Here is a 25,019-nt window from a genome sequence, read left to right as displayed (position 1 = left end):
TTCAGTGCACATTGTCTTTTATTTGATTTTATTTTTTTGGTACCAGGGATTAAACTCACAACCTTATACCTGACAGGCAGGCGCTTGCTGCTGAGCTAAATCCTGGCCCAAGTCCACGCTGTCTTCGAATAGAGGCTTCTAAATAACCGACATGCAACCCTCCATATCAGGAACACAGAACTAAGCACAGGTAGAGCACTAAGATCTGATCTATGTTCAGATTTCACCAACCGTCCCAGGGCCCTAGAGTTTTGATCCAGGAGAGAACATATTCAAGAAAAATCAAAAGACATTCACTTGAAGCAGTGGCTCCGATTCTTCTGCCCACGTTCACAAGTGTTTTCATGAGTTACTCAAGGATGTGACTCTGGAGTTAGGCTGTTGCGTGATTCGGGCTGATCTGCCAACTTTATTTCCTTTTCTGTGAAACAGAAATGATACCTTCTCTAGGAGGCTGAAATAATAAAGTCATGTCATAATTTCCTTCTTCTATTTACCTATTTGTGGTGCTGGGGATCAAACCCCCGTGTGCTAGGCAGGCTGTCTATCACTGAGCTATTCCCATTTTACAAGATGGGTAAGACAAGGCCTCGTAGGGGCACAGGAAACCATGAGTCCCCTGGTAAGAGGGCTTTTCCTAACTGCGTCCTTGCTCTACGGTCCCTTGACACTCTCTGTGTCTTCCTGATCACTGTCCCTTAGTGGGGTATTTTTTTACCCAGGTTATGGCCGAAAGAGGTGTGGTGTCTGGTGAGCTTCAGATCCCACAGGCTTGCTTGGGTCCTGGAGGGCATGTAAGTGAGGGCACAGCAGCTGTGGGGAGCATGGATGGGCCACTGTGGCGAGCAAGAGCCCTACGCCAGGGCTGGTCAGAGCCAAAGGAGCTACTTTCACAAGGGCCTCACACTTCGGCACCTCTCGCCCTCTGCTGACGAACTGGAGCACAGTCTTCCCATCACTAGGACAACCTGGCTTTGGTGGGGTAGGCAGGTTTTGCTGGCCTAGTGTGTTGAGAGCCCCAGGATACTTGGCTTTTCAAGGAGGCAATTGGTAGCATCCCTCAGGTGACACATTTGGAAACCACAGGGCCACCCTAGAACCTCCAAGAAGTAGTTCTCTTAACAGCTCCCATTCATCCAGCCCTTGTTCTACACAGCGTGTTACAGCCTCTGGAACAGCCCTGAGAAGTCTGCTGTTATCATCCCTACTTGGCAGATACAGAGGCTAACGCCAAAACTTGTTCCACAGCTTGCTCATGCTGCAAGCTAGTGGGCCAGAGACAGCATCTAACCCCAATCTGGCTGCCTTTGAGACCTTCAACTATTAACAAAAATCCTTGACTGCTAGAAATAACTGAGATAGGTTTTAAGGCAGGCTTCATGTGGTTTATGTTCTTTCTTTTTTTTTTTTTTTCAGACAACTTTTGCTATGCACTTCAGGGTGGTCTTGAATTCACCTTTTTTTTTTTTTTTTTTTTTTTTTGTCTTTTTTTGATTTTTATTGGTACCGGGGATCGAACTCACGACCGCCTGCTTGCAAGGCAGGTGCTTATGCCACTGAGCTAAATCCCCAGCCCCCTCTTGAATTCACTTTGTAACCCAGGATGGCCTCAAACTCATAGGGATCCTCCTGCCTCAGCCTCCCAAGTGCTGAGATTGCAGGTTGTACACCACCGTATGCCATTTCCATTAACCTGCCCTGTTTATCCCTGGGCTCAGTGAGCCTGCAGCCCGTGCTTGGGTTTCCTTTTGTATTCAGTGCATGCTAGACATCTGCCAAGCCTGGACAGAGCCATGGCAAGAGGACAAGCTCCCTGTCACTACGTTGGCCTTCCTGCACCCAAGACCCTTGACTCGACTGCCAGGATGAAGCTGTGTAGCCTTGGCAGTGCTCCTGGGGTCCTCCCAGCCCCTACCATGAACGGAGGATCTCAGCACCACCCCTGTAACCTCTGACCTTTCAAGCTTGACAGGTTTGGTTTAAGATTCAGTTCATGACATTCTGCTGGCCTTTCCAGGTAACAGATTTCCTATCCTTCTCCATGAACTTTCTATCCTAAAATTTGTCTGTAATCTGAGAAGTCCCAAGCATTAGTGACCACTGCTATGATTTACCCAAAGCTTCTGCTGGCCACTTTGGGGGCCCTACTCCCTGCTGAGGATCCCCACAGCTTTTGAGAGCTGCAAAAAAGTAATCACTTTGCTCCAGCTGGAAGCACTGCTCACAGCACACACGCTGTGCCGGGTGATTTGGTGCTACCGGAGGTGTGGATTTTGGTTCACTAGTACAGGCTTACAGTACATGTTGGGGTAGATACACGTACTTTAATAAAATAAATTTGTGTTTAATGTAGTTACATTTTTTTCATATCTTAATTCTTTTCATTTTCTTTCTCTTTCCCATTCTGTCTCTAGATCCCCTCTACCCTGTGATTTTTTTATTTTTTATTTTTTTTGTCTTTTTCCTTTTTATCGGTACCGGGGGTCGAACTCACGACTGCCTGCTTTACAAGGCAGGCACTTATGCTGCTGAGCTAAATCCCCAGCCCCGATTTTTTTGCTTTTTAAAAATCGGTACCAGGGATTGAATTCACCACCGTGCACTTACAAGGCAGGCACTTGTGCCGCTGAGCTAAATCCCCAGCCCCTGGTTTTTTTTTTAAGCTCGTGTTTATGACACATAATGATTACCACTGTGATGGGTACACGTGCATGACACATTTTAAAACTTTTACCTCTCCTTCACCAGTCTCTTGGGCCCCTTCCCATTTGTTGACTTTTTTTTTTTTTTTTTTTTTGTCTTTTTCCTTTTTATCGGTACCGGGATTCGAACTCACGACTGCCTGCTTGCAAGGCAGGCACCGCTGAGCTAAATCCCTAGCCCCCTGTTTGTTGACTCTTGCTTAGGTAATTAGAGTTCTATTCAGAAAGTTTATGACTACACCTATGACTTTATCTAGTTTGTCTTCCAGCAGAATGATTTTGTTTATATATTGATATCTGTGATTCTTTTTTTTTTTTTTTTTTTGTCTTTTTCATTTTTATCAGTACCAGGGATCGAACTCACGACTGCCTGCTTGCAAGGCAGGCGCTTATGCCGCTGAGCTAAATCCCCAGCCCCTGCGATTCATTTTGAGTTGTTTAGTGAGAGATATTGGTCTGGATTCAATTTTCTGCATGTAGATAGCTAGTGAGGTTGTCTTTCCTTGATGTGTTTTTTTGGCCTTTTTGTCAGCGATCAGGTGGCTTTGTACTCCCACCATTTGGGAGGCTGATGCAGGAGGATCACTGCAAATTCGAGGCCAGCGAGAGCTACAAAGTGAGTTCAAGGCCAGCCTAAACTGCATAATGAGACTTTGTCTCAAAAACAAAACCAAACAAAACATCAGGTGGTTGAATATGTTTGAAATTGTTTCTGCATCTTCTAGTTTGTGCTGCTGAGCCACATATCTGGTCTTATGCAAGTACCATGCTGTTTTTATCACCATAACTCCACAATATAATTTGGTATCGTGATGCTTCCTGCTTTGCTCTTGTTGCTTGGAATTCCTTTTGTTATTGTGGATCTCATTTGATTCCATATGAATTTTATAATTGTATTCTCTAGTTCTGTGAGAAATATATTTTGATGGGATTGCATTAAATCTATATATCTGTCTTTTTATTTTTTAAATTTGATTATTTTTCTGCCAGGAATTGAACTCAGGACCTTGCACTTGCCAGGCAGTGCCCATTCATTTATTTTTATTTTGATACAGGGTCTCACTAAGTCATGAAGTTGCCCAGCCAGGGCTTGAATTTTCAGTCCTTTTGCTTAGCCCCTCAGAGTGCTGCTGTCACAGAGTTGAACCTTTGCAGCCATCTGAAGACCAGTTTCTAACATTGGATTATATTTACTTGAGTGTTCTTGGACTCTGTGTGATCTAACAGCCATCCTCTGATAAGGATGCATGAAAGGAAGGAAGGAGAGGCCAGGGGTTTAGCTGAGGAGCACAAATACCTACCTGGCAAGCACAAGGTCATGAGTTCGATACCCTATTAAAAAAAAAAAAAACCACAAGGAAGGAAGGATGGGAGAGAGGAAAGGAGAAGGAAGGACAACAAGAAAGAAAGAAAGAAAGAAAGAAAGAAAGGAAGAAAGAAAGAAAAGACTCACCTGTGCTGTTTTGCTTACTGCCTGTGTGTCTTCAGACAGGTTAATTCTCATCTTTGGAGCTCAGTTCTTCATCTGTAGAATGGAACCCCATCCGCCCCACTGGGCTGTGGTGAGAGATACATGAGGGAAAGGAGGTCTAGCACTTAACTTTCTAAGACAAAGCTATCAAAATAGAAAAGTTCCAACTATTACTAATTTTTTTTAATGCCTTGTCCCAGAGTCCTGGATCTCACAGCCTCAGGAGAAAGATTCAGGAGCCCCCCTGCTGGGGGGGGCACTAAGCTCCGCTGAACACCCCAATTTGCACTGCATGGTTCCAGGCAGCAGATTGCCTTCTAGTCCTGCAGCAGGGAGCGAGCCCCAGCTGAGCCACAGCCCAGGGAGGCCTGAGCTGTCCTAACAAGGCCACCAGGGTGCCAGGAGACCACAGGCACTTCACCTCCCCTTCTAAGGATGAGTTTCCTCACTGATGAGCAGCGACAGTTGTGTCTGCCTCACTGGGCTCTTGTGAGATTAAAAGGCCACAGGGGCATGAAGACCTTTGCCAAGGGTCAGGCCCTATTAGGGTTTATTGCTCTCAAAAGAAAAGCAAGGGATGTTGTACCCCAGAGGAGCCAAGCTTTCCCCTAGCTAAAAGCCTTTGACTTGAACACTTTTCTTTGCCTGCCCATTCTATTCATTCATTTGATGGTCATTCACTGAGCACCTACTATGTGCCAGGTAGTCTGAGATGCTGGGATAGAGCGGAGAAGAAAATCTCATGGAACTTCTTTACAAACGGAGGCAAAGATACATGTCACATGTCGGAAGCCAGACCCACCACCCCCTCCTCCAGCAAGCCTTCCCTGTTAGTCACTCCTCCTCTGGCCCCCAAGGCCAGTGGTCACACTGCCGTGTCATACCTGGCTTTGATAGCTTCATCGAGGAGCCTGTCTCCCTCTCCTCTATACCCTTGGCACCCAACACAGGGCCTGAGGCTGAGAGGCGAGACACATCTGTCTAACACACAGTGAGAGGAATGGATGAGAGGAATGATGTAGGCCAGGAGCTCTCCAGTCGTTTCTTCCCTCCTTGAATGCATTTTGTCAGGCAGCACGGTGTATGTGACTGTGGGGGTGGGGGTGGGGGTGGGAGGGTAACAGTAAGGTCCTGATGCATCCTGTAAGCTGAAAAGGCACACTGGAGGACAGGAGGTAGGAGTGACCATCTCTCGAAAGGTAATAGAAATCCTTTACGTTACCTCTCTTTACCCTCCAGCGAAGTGGGTGCAGTAACTGTGGGTACAGGTGAGGAGAGAGGCTCATAGGAGCTCAGTCACGTTCCCAAGGTCACACAGGCAGATGGTGGCTGATGGAGGGTAGAGGTCACGACCAGGCCTCACCTCTTCCTTCTGCAATCATGACACACAACACTTGTCCACCCGGAGGGCTTGGGGCCCTAAGGTGGGAGAGGTTGCTAAATTGGGATCTTGGAAGCTTCTAGAGTGAGAAAGTTGCCTAAGGATCCTTAAAGGCAGGAGTTACTGGTGAGAGGGTAGCAAGGGGCCTCTCTGAGTATGTGAAAACCCTGGGATCTTGGGGAGGGGTCCTTGAAGGGCTCTGAAGCCGAACGGTGGTCAGGAGAGGGTGGGTTATTACTGCCTGCCCAGGTTCCCTGTGGCAACAGCTGCTCCTCCTGGCAAGCTCTGCCCCCAGCTCCCTGGTCGCCCCGTTTCCAAGTACACCACTTGTTTCTGATTAACATGGGGTGCATGGAGAGATGTTTCTCTCCTGACTCCTGGGGTTGGCAGAGCTTCACCCCCTCCCGAGGTCCTGCTTCAACAAACCCACTTTGTGGTATTCAAATCACCCGTCCTCCTACTGTCCCTGCCTACTGAATCCTCCAGCGTCTCCAAACTTTGACCTTAGAGCCCTCTGCTGACGCCACTGCAGAAGTGGCTCAGACCCAGAGTCTTGCACCTCTTGGCTTCCACCTCCCAAATCTTATGGAGTGCTTCTAGATCAGCGAAACCTCGGCCACATCCAGAGCGCAGCTGCAAGGAAGGGTGAGAAGCGTAGTTTTCTACCTTCTATCCCTGAGTACAGGACGGCACGCTAGGAAGGGATGCTGAGTGCCGGCCACTGTTTCCAACACCCTTCGGGCCACCACAGACCTCTGCTGTCCTACCCATCACCCTGCCCAGGGGCTGCTCCTGCTCAGGGCCCACGGACTGAAGGCTTCCTTTGAGGCCTCCTTCCCTGGAGCTCCTATGCCAGCAGGAGGTATTTATGGGAAACCCATGAAGCCAATTCCCTGTCAGAAGAACAGGAATAGCCTTCTCACAGGTTTATTAAGATAATACATATGCTATATGATTCACCTCTTTAAAGTACACAAATCAATATTTCTAGTAAAGTCATCGTGTTGCACAACCATCGCCAGAGCCTAGAACAGAACATCGTCCTGCTAAAGGCACGTACTCCCCGCCCCCAGCTTCCTATAACCACTGCTCCTGCTTCTATGACTGGCCTGTTCTGGACAGTTTATATACATCAAATCCTGCACTTCTGTATGTTGTCATTTATGTCTGGCTCCTTGCACTTAGCGAAGCATTTTCAGTGGTCATTTATGTTGTAGGGTGGATCAGTGCTTATTTCTGGTGAATAGATTCCCTTTGTTTATTCACCCATCAATTGATACATGTTTGTTTCTGCTTTTTTTAGCTACTCTAAATAATGTTGTTGTGAATATTCATATATAAGCTTTTGTATGAACATAACTTTTTTTTTTTTCTTTTTTATCAGTACCGGGGATCGAACTCATGACTGCCTGCTTGCAAGGCAGGTGCTTATGCCACTGAGCTAAATTCCCAGCCCCTGAACATAACATTTTCTTTGCCCTGGGTATGCTTAGAGATTTGACTTTTTCTTTTTAAGACAAGGTTTCACTATGCAATTCATGCTGGCCTTGAATGTATAGCTATCCTCCTGCCTCAGCCTCCCACGAGCTAGGATTATAGGTGTGTGCCACCACCGCCTGGCTGACCTTGGTGTGTTCAACTTTTTGAAGAATTACCAGACTATTTCTGGTCTATTTCAGACATGACTGATGCACCATTTTCCATTCCCATCAGCAGTGTACAAGGGTTCTAATTTCTCCACATTTTCACCAACAAGTTTTGTGTGTCTGTTCCTGTGTTTAATTATAGTCCCTCTAGTGGGTGTGAAGTGGTGTCTCACTGTGGTTTGCATTTCCCTCATGAATGATGTTGAAGATCTTTTATTTTTCCCCTCTCCTGTGGTGCTAGGGCTGAACCCAGGACCCTGCTTATGTTAGGCAAGTGCTTTACTAGTGAGCAGCAGAGCAGCCCAGCCTCGAACATTTTTATGTGCTTATTGGCTACTTGTATATCTTCTTTGGAGAAATATCTGCTTAGATTCTTTGCCTTATTTTTAAATTGGATTTTCTTTTATTATTGAATTGCAAGCATGTTTATATTCTGTGTACATGTTTCTTATCAGACACATGATTTGAATTTTTTCACTTATTCTTTTTCTAAACATTCTTTTTTTTTTTTTTTTCTTTTTGAGACAGGGTCTCTCTATGTAGTTCAGCTGGACTTGAGCTCATTTTGTAGACCAGGCTGATCTTGAACTTGCAACAATCCTCCTGCCTCAGCCTCCCGAGTGTCTCATTCATTCTAGAGGTCGTTTTTTTACTTTTTAAAATTAGTTAATTATTATTTCTTATTTATGGTGCTGAGGACAAAACCCAGGGCCTTGTACAGTCTAAGCAAGCACTCTGCTGAGGAGCTACATCCTCAGCCCTCACTTCCGGTTCATAAAAAATACTTTGAGGTGAAATAGTCTAAAATTAACTATTTAAAGTGAAAATGCATTTAATACATTCACAATTTTGTAAAACCATGATTTCTCCATCTAGTTCTAAAACATTTCCATTGCTTGTATCCAAGAAGTTTCTCTTTAACCCTCCCCGTCTTCCCTTCACAGCCCCAGAAATGTCTGCAAAATCTACTGTCTGCATAGATTTAGCAATCCCGAACCTTTTAAATAAGAAGAATCATGCCACAAGTGCTTTTTCCCCTCAGTTCCAGGGATTGAATCTATGGCCTTTGAGCTACCTCCCCAGCTCTTCTTTTCAAATTTTTAACTTCAAAACCAGGTCTTGGTAAGTCACTAAGTTGCCCAGACTGGGCTTGAACTTGGATCTGCCTGCCTCAGTCTTCCAGAATGCTAGAATTATATACAGATGTACATCACTATGCCTGACCAGTGTGTGACCTTTTATGTCCAGTTTCTTTCACTCAATATAATGCTTTGGAGGTTCATCCACGTTGCAGCATGTGTCAGTACATTTATGAATGAATATTATCCCATTATACATATATGCTACAGTTTATCCACCCATTAGGGACATATGGGCTGTGTTTATCTTTGGTCACTGTGAATAATGCTGCTGTGAATGTGTATATGCATGTATGAGTCTGAGTGCCCACTTCCAGTTAGCCACAGTCTACACCACAAATGGAATATGATAACTCTTTAACCATTTTTTTTTTTTTTTTTTTTTTTTTTTGGTACCAGGGATCGAACTCATGACATCACGCTTGCCAGGCAGGCACTTACACCGCTAAGTTAAATCCCCAGCCCACCTTTAAGTTTCTGAGTAACCACCAAACCACTTTACCTCTGTGTCTTAACCACTGTGTATTCCCCATCAACAATTTCTCTACCCTCTTGCCCAAATTTGCTATTCTCCTACTTTTAATTTACATTTGTTTCTTTCTATGATGGAATTCTTTGAAGCACAAGCTTTTAAAAATTTAGTTGAAATCAAAGGTACCTATTTTATCTTTCGTTGCTTATACTTCTGATGTCACAGTTAACAATGCTTTGACTAACCCAATGTCACAAAGACTTGCTTCTATGTTTTCTGCTAAAAGTTTTATCGTTTTTAGCTCTTAAATTGAGATATTTTTTTCCATCACTGGAGATTGAACCCTGGGCCTTTGCACTGAGCTGTGTATTTTGAGGCAGGGTCTCACTAAGTTGCCCGGGGTGAGCTGAAACTTGTAATCTTCCTGCTTCAACTTTCCAAAGTGCTGGGAATATAGTTATACACCACCATGCCCAGCTTTTAGGTCTGTTTTTGAGATAGATCTCTATATGATAAGAGAATCGAGTACAATTTAAAAATTTTTTGTTTTTTTTGAAACGGGGTCCCTCTATGTAGTTCAAACAGGCCTTGAATTCATTAGGTAGTTCAGGTGGGCCTTAAACTCAAAGCAATCTTTTGGCTTCAAGTCTCCTGAGTGCTGGGATTATAGGTGTACTCTACTATGTCTGGTTTTAAATTTTTTATTTTTTAGAATTTTGAGACAGTTGAGCCTGGGAAGGGGGCACATACACACCTATGACTCCAGCATTTGAGAAGCTACGGCAGGAAGATTGTTATGAGTTTGAGACCAGCCTGGGCTCTGAAGTGAGCTCAAGGCCAGGCTTAGTGAGACCCTGTCTCAAAAAGACAAAAAAAATAAATAAATAAAAGTAGATAAATAAATAAAATATGGAGATAGTGTCTTGCCAAATTGTTGGGATAGGATCAATTTGGAATTCTTCTGCCTCAGCCACCCAGAGTACCGAGTACAGAGATTACAGGCATGTGGTAGGTACCATGCTGGGCTAGGATGTCATATGTATAAGATCATGCTCTCTGTATGTAGAAATAGTTCCCGACTACTTTTTTTTTTTTTTTTTGAAACAAGGTCTTGCCATGCAGTTCATGGTGCCTTGAGTTCATTATGTAGCCCAGGCTGGCCTCAAACTCATGACAATCCTCCTACCTCAGCCTCCCAAGTGCTAGGATTGCAGGCGTGTGTTAAATTCATTTTTGTTGTTATTGAGCAAAATTTTATTGCTGAGACTGACTATATGCCAAGTTCAACAGCCAGGGAGAAATCCTCTTGTTATTCTCCAAGACTCGGGACACCATTTGTAAATACTGTGTTTTCCTGAGACCTCTCACCTGTCTTAGAGCAAAGAAAAATGGTTTGCAGCTGGGAATGGTGGCGCATGCCTTTTAGCCCACTCTGGAGGCTGAGGCAGGAGGGTTGTCATGAAGTCAAAGGCTAGTTTGAATGGCATAGGGAGATCTTGTCTTGAAAAACATGGTTAACTTATTCTGAAATCATTCCCAGCCTCCAAATATGCTGGATCTTTAAAGCAAGTAGGGTGTCGGGGACAGTGCCTAATGGCAGTGTCCAGTCATATAAGGGAACAAGCTGCTCCTTTGTAAGGAAAAAAGTTATCAGGACAACCTGTATCCATCCTGGGTAGTAACTGAATTCCTTAGGACCAATTATGAAATGCTGGAGCACTGTTCCACGAGCTAGCTCACTCCTTGTGCAAAAGGATGGATCTTGTTTCATAAATTCATTGTTTCTTTCTTTGATATTTTGCAGACTAACTTCAAACTCAAGATCCTCCTGCCTCAGCCTCCCAGGCAGAACTCTGACAACACTAGCTCTTAAATTGCTGGGCAGTGACTGTTCTTTAAGGCTGGCCTGTGCTCTCTGGTTTGCCTGGGTCTTGCCTCTCCTGCCCCCCTGTTGTACCCTCGACACCAATGCTAAAAATCAGGTAGTATTTGTATCACACTTATTCCTGGGTCCCTTTACGTTTAACTGCCTGACCACTGTAAACAGAGTTAAGGTTACCTGGTTTCCCCTGACTAAATCTTTGTTTCCTCAGCTGTGAAACAGGAAATTAATAATCTTTACCTTGGTAATTTTTTTTTTTTTTGTCTTTTTCATTTTTATCGGTACTGGGGATCGAACTCATGACCGCATGCTTGCAAGGCAGGTGCTTATGCCGCTGAGCTAAATCCCCAGCCCTTAATCTTTACCTTGGAAGATTTTTTTTTTTTTTTTTTTTTGGTCTTTTGGAGACAGAGTCTCACTATGCAGTTCAGGCTGGCCTTGAGCTCACTTTGTAGCCCAGGCTGATCTCAAACTCACAACGATCCTCCTGCCTCAGCCTCCCGAGTGCTGGGATTACAGGTGTGAGCCACGATGCCCGGCTCTTTACCTTGGAAGGTTTTGAGGAAGATTATGGATATGACTGTAGAGAGGTCTGGGATATAGGCAGCACTGAAGAATTTACCACTTGCTCTTTTTTTTTTTTGTCTTTTTCGTTTTTTTTTTTATCGGTACCAGGGATTGAACTCACGACTGCCTGCTTGCAAGGCAGGCGCTTATGCTGCTGAGCTAAATCCCCAGCCCCTACCACTTGCTTTTTCCTGGTGCAGAATATTCCGGTACACAACCTGTAGTGTTCCCCCAACAGTAGGCATGCAGCTGGTCTTCCAGTCCCTGCCAGTCAGGAGAAAACATCTGTGCACATGGCGGGCAGTGTGGCCTAGTTGATGCATTGGCTTATCCTGGCATCTTCTTGTTAGTAGGTAGGATGACCTGAGATGTCACTTGAAAGACATATCTGGAATTTTGCCCATAAAAGTACTGAAGGGTCATGGTGGGTGCAGGGCAGGATGCAAGAGGCCTCGGGCCATTCTGCAGAGATGAGAGCTGACTGCCCTATGCCCTACAGCTTTATCTCAAAATCTCTTCTCCCCCTTCTTTTCAGCCCTGGGGTGTGAAGCCAGAGCCCACTGAAAGCATCTGGCAGACTGACAGCTGGGCTGCTGGGGCAGATAAGCAACAGGGTGTCAGGCAGTGGGAGGGAGGTGTCAACCACAGAGGAGCTGAGCAGAGAGCACGCCCCACCCTGAGCCTGGGGAGCACATCCCACCCAAAGGCTTCCCTGTGAGCAAAGCCTCCTGACCTGGAGCCCTTGCTGGCTGTCCTTTCCCAAGTATCCAGCGATAGGGATCCCAGATCTCTGTGCTGAGCCGGTCAAGCATGGAGCTGGCCGGCCTCAAGGCTCTAGGTGGCCGTGGTTATGGGTTGAAGTCTCTGAGGTTTTTGCAGAGAGACAGCAGGGCTTTGGCTGTGGTTCTACTGCCTCTTACAGCAGAAACCAACCCTACCCAGGGCTTGAGTTTGCCCCCCCAAAAAGCCCAGCAGTTATGCGCCTGATGTCTGTACCACTCTCCGCTTCAGCAACATCCAAGAAGCCTCCTGACTGCTGGACTATGAACTGCAAAGGCTGGCTCACATTCCTGCTTGCTGGTTCATGTTCCAGAAACTACTCCAATGCCTGACAACACAGCTGTCAATCAATAAGCGCTTCTCTGACTGTTGGTTTTCTTATCTATAAAATAGGAAAGAGGTCATCCATCCTGTAGGGTCACTGTGCAAGGAAGCAGAGCTTGTCAAAGTGCTTTGCCTGGCTGAGCAGTGTCATTGATGGCACACACCTCTGATCCCAGGACTTGGGGGGCTGAGGGAGGAGATCATGCCAAGGCCAGCCTGGGGTACATAGTGAGACTTTTCTCAACCTCCCCCTGCAATAAAAAAAATGTGGTTTGCCTGATTGCTGGCACGCAGAGAGGGCACTAATACTGCAAGCTGTTATTCTGACATTGTGAAGACTGGGATGGGGCCCAAGACTGCTTTGCTTGAGGACAGTGGTCCCCAAGCAGGGATTAATGGGAGAATCCAGGACTTTCTGATCGAACTACATCCCTAGCCCATCATTATCATCATCATCATTTTGAGACAGAATTTTACTAAATTGCTAAGTTGCTCAGGCTGGACTCAAACTCGTGATTGTCCTGCCTCAGCCTGCCAGAGTGCTGCCCAAATTCTGATCTTCCCAAGTGAGCCAGGGATATCTATCACTATTTTAACACTTTTAGGAGGCTTTTTTTTTTTTTTTTTTTTTTTTTTTGGAGACAGGGTCTGTCTATGCAGTTCAGGCTGGCCTTGAGCTTACTTTGTAGCCCAGGCTGGTCTCGAACTCGCAATGATCCTCCTGCCTCAGCCTCCCGAGTGCTGGAATTACAGGCGTGAGCCACCACACCAGGTTTAGGAAGCTTTTTATAAGAAAAAACTCTACCACACCTAGCTACATGAATTATTTTGAGGAGCCCTAGAAAGTACTCTACAGAGTAGATTTTGACAGATGAGGAAAAGGTTAAATGACTTACTATAAATTCACTCAGATGAGATTAAATCCAGCAAAGCTAATTTTTTTTTTGGCAGTACTGAAGATTGAACCCAGGAATACTTTACCACTGAGCTACCCTCTAGCCCTTTTAATTTTACGACAAGTTCTCACAAATTGCCTAGGCTTTGGACCTTGAATTTGAGATCCTCCCACTTCAGTTTCCCAAGTAGTTGGGATTATAGGCATAATGTTAAAAAAATTTGGGGGACAAAATCTTGCTATGTAGTTTAGGTTAGCCTTGAACTCATAGCAGTTAGATTACAGGCATGTGCTAGCATGCCCAGGAATGTTTTTGTTTTGTTTTGTGACAGGGTCTTACTTTGTAGTGTAAGCTGGCCTTGAACTCACTGAAATGTAGACTGACCTCAAAGTCATGAAGATCTTCCTCCTTCAATCTCCCAAATGCTGAGATTATAGGAGCGTGCCATCACAGCTGGCCCTAATGTTAATATTCTTTTTTTTTTTTTTTTTTAATCAGTACTGGGGATTGAACTCACGACCGCCTGCTTGCAAGGCAGGTACTTATGCCACTGAGCTAAATCCCCAGCCCCTAAGTTAATATTCTTAAATATTCTGCAGGGATTTAAATATTCTGGACTTTGTAGGGAGGTCATTTCCAGGCTTTTATGAAAAAGGAAAAACTAAAATCTTTCTCTGTGTCCACCAATAAGGGAATTCCACATAATACACATATATCCCCATAAGGAAACACGATATATTCAGGAAAAAGCAGGAGGCAGATTGTATGTACCTACCATGACGTGATGGTCACAGTGCATCATTGCTTGATTGGAAAAGTGACAGAATAATACATAGTGTACAACCCCATGTTTACACTTAAAAATAAAACTTAAAAAAATCCATTTACCTGTTAGTTGATCATAGAAAAACTATGCAGAAGGGTAAACCCTGAATAGTCCCCAGTGACCACTCCAAGAGGTGGAGGAGGGGAGCGTCAATTTCTTGCTTTCAGATTTTGTGCTGTTTGAAAACTTTACCACCAGCCAGTATCATTTTCTAATTCACAGAAGACAGGAGGAAGGAAGTGGGCAGAAGTACCAGGTGCCTGAAGGACAGACGCCTCCAGCCTTGGCCCCTGCTCCAGAGGTGCCTGCTCTTGAGAATCCTCCCCGATGTCTCCCGTTTGTCCCACAAGCAACTCGACTCAGCCTTTCTGGGCCACTCTAGTCTCTGAGGATGTTCCGGGCCTGGTTATCTTCTAGACTAAGGCAATCGCTCAGGCTCCCTGATTAGAAGGCCATGAGTCCTATGCCTGTGCTTCCTCTTGGGGAGAATGGATAGGGGACATTACAGACCTGTGGCATCATCATCATAGTTAGTTAGGCCTGTGACATCACAGGGCATGGAAGCCAGCAGAACAGGATCTAGGAGATGGGAACAGGAAAGCTGGCTACGGAGAGGCTGTCTGGAGTGAGACCCTGAGGACTGTCAGCCCACCACCTAGGGCATTTCCTTGCTAAGCAGGGACTTTCAAGATTAGGGATCTCGAAGTCCTTAAAACCATTTCTCTTTTTGTTTTCTTTGCAAACATTATACTAACTCTTCCAAGAGTGAGGGACAGTGATCCCAGGAAAGGGTGGCATTGGCAGACGGAAACCAAAGGTGTGTGGATCCCCTTGGTGGTGTGGGTACCAGTGACCTTCACTCCTCCTGCGGTCCCCAGCAAGGTCTGCTGGGAGTCCGGGAGGGTTCTACCTCGAGGAGTGGAGTTGTGGTGAACCCAGACTGCAAGGGGGTCCTGCGAAGAGCTCTTCCATGAATCAGAAGGATATGAGGGGGCTCTTGGGGTGAGGGCTGGGGAAGGCCAAGGGGTTGTCTGGGAAGTGGTAATGTCGCATCAGAAGAGAGGGTGTGAGAAGCAGACATGAGGGCGTGGATGTGGTGACAAAGGGAGCTGCCATTGCCAAGAGGTGGTGGCACTGAAGACCTCTGGGCTACTTGCTGTGTGGCTCTGGGCGAGTTGCTAACTGTCTCAGCACTCCTGTTGATCATGGAAATAATAAAACCAACTACCCGGGCTTATCATGAAGATTAAGTGAGGTAAAGCCTATACAGTCCCTAGCACAGTTCCAGACACAAAGTAAGAAAAAGTAAAGGCAACTACACTGATCCTGGTCTATTCTAGCCCGAGCCCTGGGGCTTTACCATTTATCCTGGGCACATATAAGATGAGGTTCTTGGTCGTAAGTTGTAGACTATGGATGCCACTTCAAGAGAATTTAGGAGACAAGGAATTTGAGAAGACACTAGGGAAACACAGAGGCCTGGGGAGGTTGCAGAACCAGGCTGGGAGAACAGGCTGGATCAGGGGAGGCCAGGAGCATCAAGGACCACAGCTGAAATCCTGCCCCGGACCAGCCCAGCAGGGAGTCAGCAGCCTCCTCTAAGCCCCGTCTTCCCTCCTCTGCCTGGCAGCCCCTGTGTACCTCCCTGATCACAGAGTGGAGGCTCCCACTACCTGCTCTCGGGGCCAGTGTCTTCGGGTACACAGTACAGGTGCAGCACATGAGCGGCCTGCTCAGCTCCCGTGCTGGGCGAGGGAGGTTAGCATTAACCATCCGGCCATTCTGACTTTTTAGTAGAAGGTGCCTTCTGCTTCCCTTAGTACAGGCTGGGGTCCATGTCCAGATGCTGGGCATCCAAAACAGCTGGTGAATGTTTCCATGGGAAACTTCTTTGGACCGGGGATCGAACTCATGTCCTCACACTTGCCAGGCAAGTGCTTATGCCGCTGAGCTAAACCCCCAGTCTACATGGGAAACAAAAACGAGCAGATAGTGGTCCCTGTCCTTGAAATACTCCAAGACACATAGGGACGAGTTCACAGCAAATGATCATGAGAGCAAGGGACAGAAGCCATGGTGAGGGTGAGTGCCAGCCCCAGGCTGAGCTGGTGGAAAAACACTGTCACATGTCCTTCAGCCACAGTGAGATGTTCCTGTGTGTTCCTTGATGGCACAGACTGACTGGGACTGAGTTACTTTGGGTCAGGCTTGGACCCACTGAGCGAGGACCGTGTCTTCCCGGGCCAGACCCAAAAACTCGAGGACTCGGGTGAGGCCACAGGGCCAGTGGACCTTCTTAGTGGCTCAAATCCTCTGCTTCCTTCCTGCTTCATACCCATTTTGCTGTGTCCTTGCACCATCTCTTGCCCTCTTGGGGCTTCAGCTCTCTTTCTAGATCTGAGAATGGAATTTCTGAGCATCAGAGATCTGAGATGGGACGTGGAGGAAGGAGGTGGGTTAGCTGCATCCTGGGCCCCTGCTCCGTGAGCTCAGCTTCCTGCTCTGTTCTCCATCTCACCCTCTCCTGCTGCACTGCCTGCTCCTGTCCCTCCCCACAACCATCTCTGCCTCTTCTGGCACCATCTCTGCCTGCTCCTGCTCCTGAGCGTCACCATCACTGGCTTCCCTGACATCATCACTGCCTGTTGCTCTCAGCTTGGCCCTCAACCCCAGAATTCCAGCTTCAGCCTTTGAAACCTACTGTGTCCCTCTCCAGCTCAGCCATCTGGGTTCTCTGAGCACAGAGATAGGTAACACCCTACCACCTTGCAGCATGTGCACACACACACACACACACACACACACACACACACACACACATGCACGCACACACAGGCACACACACATGCACGCACACACAGGCACACACACATGCACGCACACACAGGCACGCATGCATGCACAAGGGTGCCACAGCTCAGTTCACTGCAGTGTAACTCCAGCAAGTCATCCTGTAGAGTAGCCACTGGGAGGTAAGAGATGGGTGGTGGGGTTCCCCTTGTCAGGTCTCACCCGGCCCCCAGGTCTGCCTGGCTGCCCTCCTCTTCCTATTTGAAGCAACTTCAAACACAGCACCTTCCTGTCATCTCTCACACCCACTGAGGCCTCAGTCACAGGCAGCTGCTGTCGTCCTGCTTGCTCGCTCCTTCCTCAGCCAAGAGGACCGCCACAGAGCCAGGTGCTGAGATACCGGGTCACCTTTGGGCTCACAGTACGTGAGAGCTGAGGCAGGCTTGGGGAGGAATCAGCGAAGAGGGGAAGGAAGTGGGGGTTCAGAGGGCAGAGTCACTGGAGTCAGGGTTTTGGGATGGGTGTGTGTGGGGTGAAGGATGGGGAGGGCGGTTGTGAGGTAGGCTTGTCGGGCATTTGTTGAGCTAAGATGGCCCCTGGACTGTGTGGCTTCACATGAAAGATGGCAAAGAAGCCAGGTGCTGACTGAGCAGACAGCTGAGAGCATTCAGGGGATCTGTCCCAGGACCAAGGGATCCTGGGAACTCTCAGCTCACTCGGGCTACCTCTCTGGCCAGGAAGCAGTGCCCGGGGAATTCTGGGTGACAGGACACGGAGGCCGCCTTGGTGGCCTGGTATAGCTGTCTGGGTGAGCTTGGATGGTGTAGAGTCACGGGTTGGTGGAGACATGGATCCCTCTCCACAGGGAAAGGGTGGCTTCTCAATTCTCTGTGGTCCTGAAGAAGCTGGCTTGTTCCCTGGGAACCTGCAAGCTTGCCTGCCCCGAGCTCAGTGCTCAGGGCTGGGGGAGGAAGGAGGTGGACAGGCGGGCAGCAGCGCCCGTGGGTGACACCTCAGTGGGTGTGAGAGATGGCAGGAGAGCCCTTCCTCTCTCCTCTCAGGCCTCCTCTGCTCCTCATCTCTCCTTGATCAACTGTCATCAAATCCCTTTTTTATGCCTACTAGAACAACACTGACTTCTAAATGTCAGAACCACAGGAGACCTTACTGGTTTAAATCCGTTTTGCAGATAGGGAATCTGAGGCGTGGAGGGAAATTTTGTGAGAGAGCCCTTTCTAGAAGCCAGGCTTACACCTGGAGAACCTTCACAACTCCCCTTGACACCCATTGTCCCAGCAGGTAGCAGGAGCACAAAGAGAAAATCAGCTGCAAAACTGGGCTGTTGTTACAAGACCAAGGCACTGGGAGACTCAGGGGGCTCCCTGACCCCCAGCCTGGACTTCCAGCTCTGCCAAGGCAAGCAGGTAGGATGCGGTCCTACACTCACCTTCACCGTAGGAGGAGAGTTTAGGAGGGAGTTGGGAATGTCTGAATGGGCTAGATGGGCACCTCGCTGGTGTCCTAAGTACCCCCTGCCCCGGGTACATCATGGAGGTAAGTCCTTGAGATGCCAGAGACCCTGACCCCCATGCTTCAGGGGCCCAGACACTCTGTGCAGAAGGCTTGGCTGGATGGCCATGGCCCTTGGGCTTCAGTACAAGGGGGCACAGGCCCATTTTGGGGTGTTTACGTCTTGGAGGAAGATTTGCCCCAAAATCATCCTGGTTCCATTCAAAACAACACAGTGGATGGTCTGAGCTACTACAGGGACCACAATGGTCAGGGATTGGGCTGGGTTGGGGCAGGGAGGGAGAAGAGGACAGGTCCTAGGGGGAGGGGAAGGCAGCCCATAGTGTGTGAGAAAGTCCTTGGGAAAGAGTCCCTTGGATGAGAGAAGAAATATTTGAGTGACGGACATGGGGGGAGAGGACTTACTGTATCATAGATTTTCCTGTCTGGAAACGAAACTAGGCGTGGGACAAGCCAAGAGGCCCAGGCGTCCAGGCGCCGACCCCTAAGCCCCTTGCCCTCTGCTCTCTAGGTCTCCTCAGCCTACAGGTCACTTTCTGACACAATGGATGCTCATGGCTCACCCTGCACCAGCTGGCCATGTCCCTTGACACAGGCACCAGCCAGGCCCTCCCTGCTGGCCTGCCCCCAGTGGCTGGACCTATTCTTGTATCCCCTGCATCCGCAAGCACAGCTGGCACCACTGAGCACAGCCCCACAAGGTCTCGGAGAAGACACCTCAACCCTAAGTAAGCCCAGGGCACAGGTGGAACCTGCAGCGTGGCACAGGACCGGGCCAGGCTGACATGATGGATTTCAGGATGGCGGGGAGGGGACTCTGGGCCACTGGGGAGGTCATTTTACCTCTGCATCTTGGCCTGAAGTTCTCCTAGGGGCTTTTTTTTTTGTCTTTTTCCTTTTTATCGGTACCAGGGATCGAACTCAAGACTGCCTGCTTGTAAGGCAGGTGCTTATGCCGCTGAGCTAAATCCCCAGCCCCTTCTTTTTCTTTTTTCTTTTCTTTTCTTTTTTTTTTTTGTCTCTCCTAGGGGATTTTTCAAGATGGGGACAGCTGAGCCAGTGGAGGTGGGCAGAGGCTCTCTTCTGCTTAGGAGTAGGAGCAGGTGTAGCTGAGGTCACACGATGGTGGCGGCAGTACTTTGCCTAGAACATTTGGGGTGCAAGTCAGGGAGCAGGCCTGGCCTAGAGTTCTGGTTCTGTCCCTTCTAGTTTTAGGACTTTGGACACATCCCTGGACACATCCACAAAGTCATTATACCCACATTCTAGTTTTGTTGAATCCTATTATTTTCATATGTGACCAAGTCCTCTTGGAGAGGTAAGGACTACTGGGTCGTGTCCTGCATTTCTGGGCTGCTGGCTCCGAAAAGAGCGAAAGTGTCAGCCCACTGAGTAAATGCAGCTCCAACCAGATAATTTATTTTTTTCCCCCCTTATTGCTGGGGAGTGAGCCCAAGGCCTGCACATGCTGAGGGCTTAACCACTGAGCTACACCTCCAGCCCTAGGGCTTTACTTTTTACCAGTGGCCTGAATCCTACTTTGCTCATGTGATATCTCACTTTCTCCTTACTGTCTAAATATTTCCAACCCTCAAACTCAATCCAGTGCCCTCTTTTCCCCTCCTCTTCTCTCTTCTTCCCTTTTCTCAACTTCTATTGGGTACTTTCAGTGTGGCTGGTAGAACACAGAAAGTGGATTTTTAATTAAACTTTTTGTTGTTTGTTTGTTTGAGTTAGGGTTTTAAACTCGTGATGATGATCCTCTTGCCTCAGTTTCCTGAGTGTCGGGATTACAGGCATGCACCACAATGTACAGTTCCACTGGTTCCCCCCACCCCATTCCGAGGATAGACTCATGACCACCTGCTTGCAAGGCAGGTGCTTATGCCGCTGAGCTAAATCCCGAGCCCCACCACCATGTACAGTTTAAACTTGGTCTTAATGTAAATTTAGTCACATATATACAGCAGCTGCCTCTTTGGACGCACAAGACACAGTATCACCTTATGCAATCTCATCTGAGCCTAAGGCACTCAAATTTATTTATTTATTTAGTTAGTTAGTTAATTAGTTAGTTTGAGACCGAGTTTTGCCAGTCAAACTGGCCTTGAACTTTCAGTGATCCTCCTGCCTCAGCCTCCCATGTGCTGAGATTACAGGTGTGCGCCACCATACCTGGCCAGCACCCAAATTTATGACTCCAGTTCACATCTGTCCTTTGAACTCCCAATTAATAAATCCTCCTGCCCACTTGACTTCTCTACCACGATGTCTGATAGGTTTTTTTTTTTTTTTGTCTTTTTCCTTTTTATTGGTACCGGGGATCGAACTCGTGACTGCCTGCTTGCAAGGCAGGCGCTTATGCCGCTGAGCTAAATCCATGCCCCTGATAGGCTTTTTGAACTGTTTTCTCTCCCTGAAACTGCTGAGCACTACAGAAAGACTAGCAGTTTTTACTGGCAAGTAAATAGCAGCAGGGAGAAGGAAGGGCAGCAGACAGACACCTCGTCCGAGTCACCCTAGTCTGCAGACTGCAGCTCTTTCCCAGCCAGGCTGGACAAGTGGGATGGGGGACAGACCTTTACCCCTGGCAGTGGAGACCCGATCATAATCCTTTTTCTGCTTAGAGCTCCAGGCCCCAGGGCTGCATGGCAGCTCCACTGATGAGGAAAAGCTCACAGCCAAGTACCCACTGAACAGGGACAAGATGGAAAGGCAGCCTGAAACAGCTGGCCACGGGGCACACTGCCTAGCCCTGCCTCCTCAGAACAGCTCCAATGCAACCACCGCACAGCTGAACACAGAGAGCCCTAGCCCTTCGGCATCCTGCCCCTGCCCTCCTTCCACCCCCATCTCCAAGGAGCTCCCGTTCCACTTCCTCCCCCTTTACCCCAGGTACCCTCTTCTCCTGCCTCCGCCTTGCCTGCTCACGTACGGAGCCCTGCCTTCTGTCCAATGTTCCCACCTCCTCCTACTGCCCCCAAACACCGCCTACCCCACCATGGCTGCACCCCGTTTGCTGACCATGGCCAATGACCCTGAGCACCAAGGCACTCCAGGGGAGACCCTGCTTCCCAACCCTGGGGCCTTCCGAGCCTCTGGCCCCACCCTTCCCTCCCAGACCCAAGATCCAGGCCCTGGAGCTGTCCCAACCCCCTCCCCAGGAACAGTGGGGGCCGGCATGCCAGCTCCAGCGAAGCGGGCCTCCGCGGGCTCCCGAGTGGGCACCGCAGCGCTCCCTTACCCACTGAAGAAAGAAAACGGCAAAATCCTGTACCAGTGCAACGTGTGCAGCAAGAGCTTTGGGCAGCTCTCCAACCTCAAGGTATCTGCCTCCGGGCTCCGCCCACTCCCCAGGCTTTCAGTGACTCCCTTCGCTGCCGGCGGCGGCTTCCAGGAGCAAGATCTGAGAGCTGGAGAGCATTCCTGGGTGTCCTCTAGCACTGAGTGACCTTGGACAGTTCATCTGAGTGGAGATGCACAGTAAGAGGGCACCACCAAAGTCCTCTCCGCTCTAGAAGACTGCCTATGAGCACAACTCATTTAAGTTAAAAATGGGGAAACTGAGGCCCCTCGTGGGGAGGGTTTTCCTAGGGTACTGGGAAATGGTGAGCTAAGCTTTGATTTTAATCTCTCGACATCTAATGCAAAGCTGTTTGCCAGACAACCACAGCTCTCTCCCAGTTAAGTTTCTTTATTTTGTTTGAAGCTCAAATGGTGGGATGAGTAGATTTCAGTGGCTCTAGACCACAGACCAGATGCAAACCTTTTTCAAGTGGAATCCCACAAATTTGCCCCGGCGTTGTTGGCGTCATCACCTGCATTTATCCAGCAGGGGGCGCGCGTGGGCGACTCTCTCGTTACCAAAAAACGCAACGCTGTGAGCAAATTGGCACCCATCCGTTCAGAAAAAAGTTAATGGCTATTGGGGCAGAGGGGTACTGGTTTCTCAAGGGCAGGAGTTCCTAAACTTTAATGAGCTTCAAACAACCTGGGCAGATAATAAGCCCAAGGATTTCCAGGCCCTGGCCCCAAAGATTTTGCCTCAGCAGGTCTAGGGTGAGGGCTGAGAATCTTCATTTCTAAGGAGCTCCCAAGGTGATGCTGCTGGTGTATGGATCATACTTTGAATTGCAGAGCAGGGCAAGAGGAAGAGTGCAAGTATCCCAGAGGTGATAGAAAGGTCTGGAAGGGATGATCAAGAGGTCTGGATGCCAACGAGGGGTGCTGCATGGAGCCAGGCAGAGATTTGGAGAGGATCCCTGGCCCTGCTGTGGCTCAGGGCAGTTGGCAGCATTTCTCCCACACCTGGCCCAGGTCCACCTGCGCGTGCACAGTGGGGAGCGACCGTTCCAGTGTGCCTTGTGCCACAAGAGCTTCACCCAGTTCGCCCACCTGCAGAAGCACCATCTGGTGCACACAGGGGAGAGGCCCCACAAGTGCCAGGTGAGACCTTCCTTCTCTCCTGCGGCCTGAGGAGGAGCTGTATACCCCCAGGGAGGGACAGCACCTAAGCACCCATGCCCCAGACCTCTGAGTGAGTGGAGACGGGAAAGGCAGGACAAGGTAGAACTAGGAATGGGAAGGACAGGGTAGAGCTAGGAATGAGAGTCGGAGGAAGGTGAAAATGAGACCCCCTTTTGTGCTGGGAGGAGTGATATTGGCAGAGGAGCAAAAGCAATGCAACTGAGGTCCTAGATGATGCATAGCCATCACTTAGCTCCCAGGGTGGTGGGACAAGTTAATGCCATAGAATCTACAAAGTATCCAAGCAGGAAAATCATTAGATCCATGTGAGTCCCTCCTTCCAGCCTCACCTATCCCTTGAGAGGCCAGAGGGCAGAGGTGAAAGCAGTGTAGTGGTTCAGAGTGAAGGCTACAGTCAGACTGCCTGTGTTCAAATCCTAGCTATGCTCCAACTTGCCATGTGGTCTCTGGTTAGTGGCTGCTTCTGAGCAGAGGCTTGGAGGGCCTCCTAGGGAGCCCAGGAGACAAATTCCTGGCATGTTCAGCTCCCACTAAGTGATTATTACATCCACTAATGCTGCAGCCTCACATATGTGTTCGATGTGATTATCTCATTAAGTCTACCTCAATATATGAGGTTTGGAATTAACAGTCACATACTACTGATAAGAAAAGAGGAAGGCTCAGAGATAGCTCATTTATACAACATCACACTGGAAGTCAAAGGCTTGGGTTGGCCTAACTTTCATGCAACAGATACTGTGGGTTCCAGGGAGGGAATCATCAGGAAAAGCTTCCTAGCTTGCACTGAAAGGGACCTGGCTAAGGGGATGCTTCCAAAATGGGGAGGAAGGAAAGAGACTCCAAGCCAGCCTGAAGGACATAGCTGACATCAGTGCCCATTCTTGTCAGATGTGCCACAAGTGCTTCAGCAGTTCTAGCAATCTCAGGAGCCACCTGCGCCTGCACTCTGCGGTCCAGCCCTTCCACTGCAGTGTCTGCTCAAGCCGCTTCACCCAGCATGTCCATCAGAAGCTGCACCAGCTTCATGCTTCACAGCCCTACAGCATGACTCACCTGGCCTCTCTCACCTGCCTTGCGCAGTGGCACCAGTGAGCACTGGATCTTGTTGGGGAGCCCTCGGAGGAGCAGTTGGGTTGGGTTGTGGACAGCATCCAGGTGTCCTTGGTATCCCAGGGAAAGCAAGGGCAGCCAGCGTGAACCAGGTCTGCTCCGGGGTGGGGGCAAGGGCAGAGCAATTAAAGGATTTTTCAAAATGATGAGCTGAGGCTTCCTGCACTTCCACAGTGAGGGTGTCACTCTGTACTTGCCAGACCTCACACTTTACCTGACAGCAGCTCAGAGGACGCAGCCAGAGAGGGCCTGTGCATGGGCTGAGTGCCTGTAGCTATCTATTAAGGATGGGTTTAGGTTCTACTCCCCGTGACCAGTCTGAAACCAAACCCTCTGTTTCAGTTCACCAGTGGACAGTGCCGCCCTTCAGGGTGGCAGGTCCTGCCAGGTGCAGGCCATGCTGCCCAGCACGGTACATTGCCCTCTTTTCTGATCAGCTTCCCCAAACCTATTCAGATGTCCCCCTGCTTTCTTTGATCTCACCGTCCCTACTCAGCCACCTGCAGTGTACCCTCAGCTGGTCCATCCTGCCACAGTGGGGTGTGGTGTGCTCCTGAAGGCTCCAAGAAGCGGGACATACGTCACTGCCCACTCATAACCCGTAGGCACGATGCTTCTGTATGCTAGGACTAGTCACAGAAGGCAAGGCTTAACAGGCTGCTGAGTTCAGGGACGAATAGTTAGGGGTATGTGCAGGGAAGAACTGGCCAAGAGGGCCGGGACTGGGACTTTCCTGAGACTTATCTCCTTACAGTTCCAGGAGATCCCCTTAAAAGTTCAAGATCTCCCCCACACACATACACACACTCGTGTGCCAGGCAACTGGAAGGAGGCCGAAGTTCCAGCCGCAATAAACAATAAACGAGGGCTATTACTGAAGACTCATTTTCAGACAGTATGGGGTTCTCCCATCGACTTCCGGCAGGGGGCACCGGTCACCGCCGCATGGGTTGGGTGCTGCCGCTCCTCCGCGGTGCGGAGCGAGATTCCGCGCTCCGGATCCTGGTGGCTC

The 25,019-nt window shown here is 48.7% G+C and overlaps 1 protein-coding gene and 1 long non-coding RNA gene across 4 annotated transcripts; one reads left to right on the top strand and one right to left on the bottom strand.

The window, feature by feature from the left end:
• Nucleotides 1-22,072, bottom strand: LOC111757196 (uncharacterized). 2 transcript variants are annotated; one of them, XR_002791560.2, is made up of 4 exons: nt 21,651-22,072; nt 5,396-5,545; nt 4,156-4,259; nt 1-421 (listed from the first exon to the last, which is right to left on the bottom strand). It is a non-coding gene; the product is annotated as an uncharacterized LOC111757196 (long non-coding RNA). The 2 variants fall into 2 exon arrangements; XR_010043030.1 differs by having other exon boundaries at nt 21,684-22,072.
• Nucleotides 16,948-24,886, top strand: Znf683 (zinc finger protein 683). Of its 2 annotated transcripts, none has more exons than XM_023565685.2 (7): nt 16,948-17,264; nt 18,176-18,300; nt 18,918-19,134; nt 21,034-21,731; nt 22,724-22,852; nt 23,786-23,985; nt 24,350-24,886. In XM_023565685.2, the coding sequence occupies exons 3-7, from the start codon at nt 18,951-18,953 to the stop codon at nt 24,438-24,440; spliced, it is 1,302 nt and encodes a 433-aa protein (XP_023421453.2). In that variant the 5' UTR covers nt 16,948-17,264; nt 18,176-18,300; nt 18,918-18,950; the 3' UTR covers nt 24,441-24,886. The 2 variants fall into 2 exon arrangements, with proteins under 2 accessions (XP_023421453.2, XP_063091886.1); XM_063235816.1 differs by having other exon boundaries at nt 16,950-17,264; nt 24,762-24,886.
• The last annotated feature ends 133 nt before the right edge of the window (nt 24,887-25,019 follow it).

This window comes from Cavia porcellus, unplaced genomic scaffold (assembly GCF_034190915.1).
Source record: "Cavia porcellus strain 051 isolate PalLab524CR breed Dunkin Hartley unplaced genomic scaffold, mCavPor4.1 scaffold_25, whole genome shotgun sequence".
NCBI lineage: Eukaryota > Metazoa > Chordata > Mammalia > Rodentia > Caviidae > Cavia > Cavia porcellus.
This window is presented reverse-complemented; position numbering and strand designations above follow the sequence as displayed.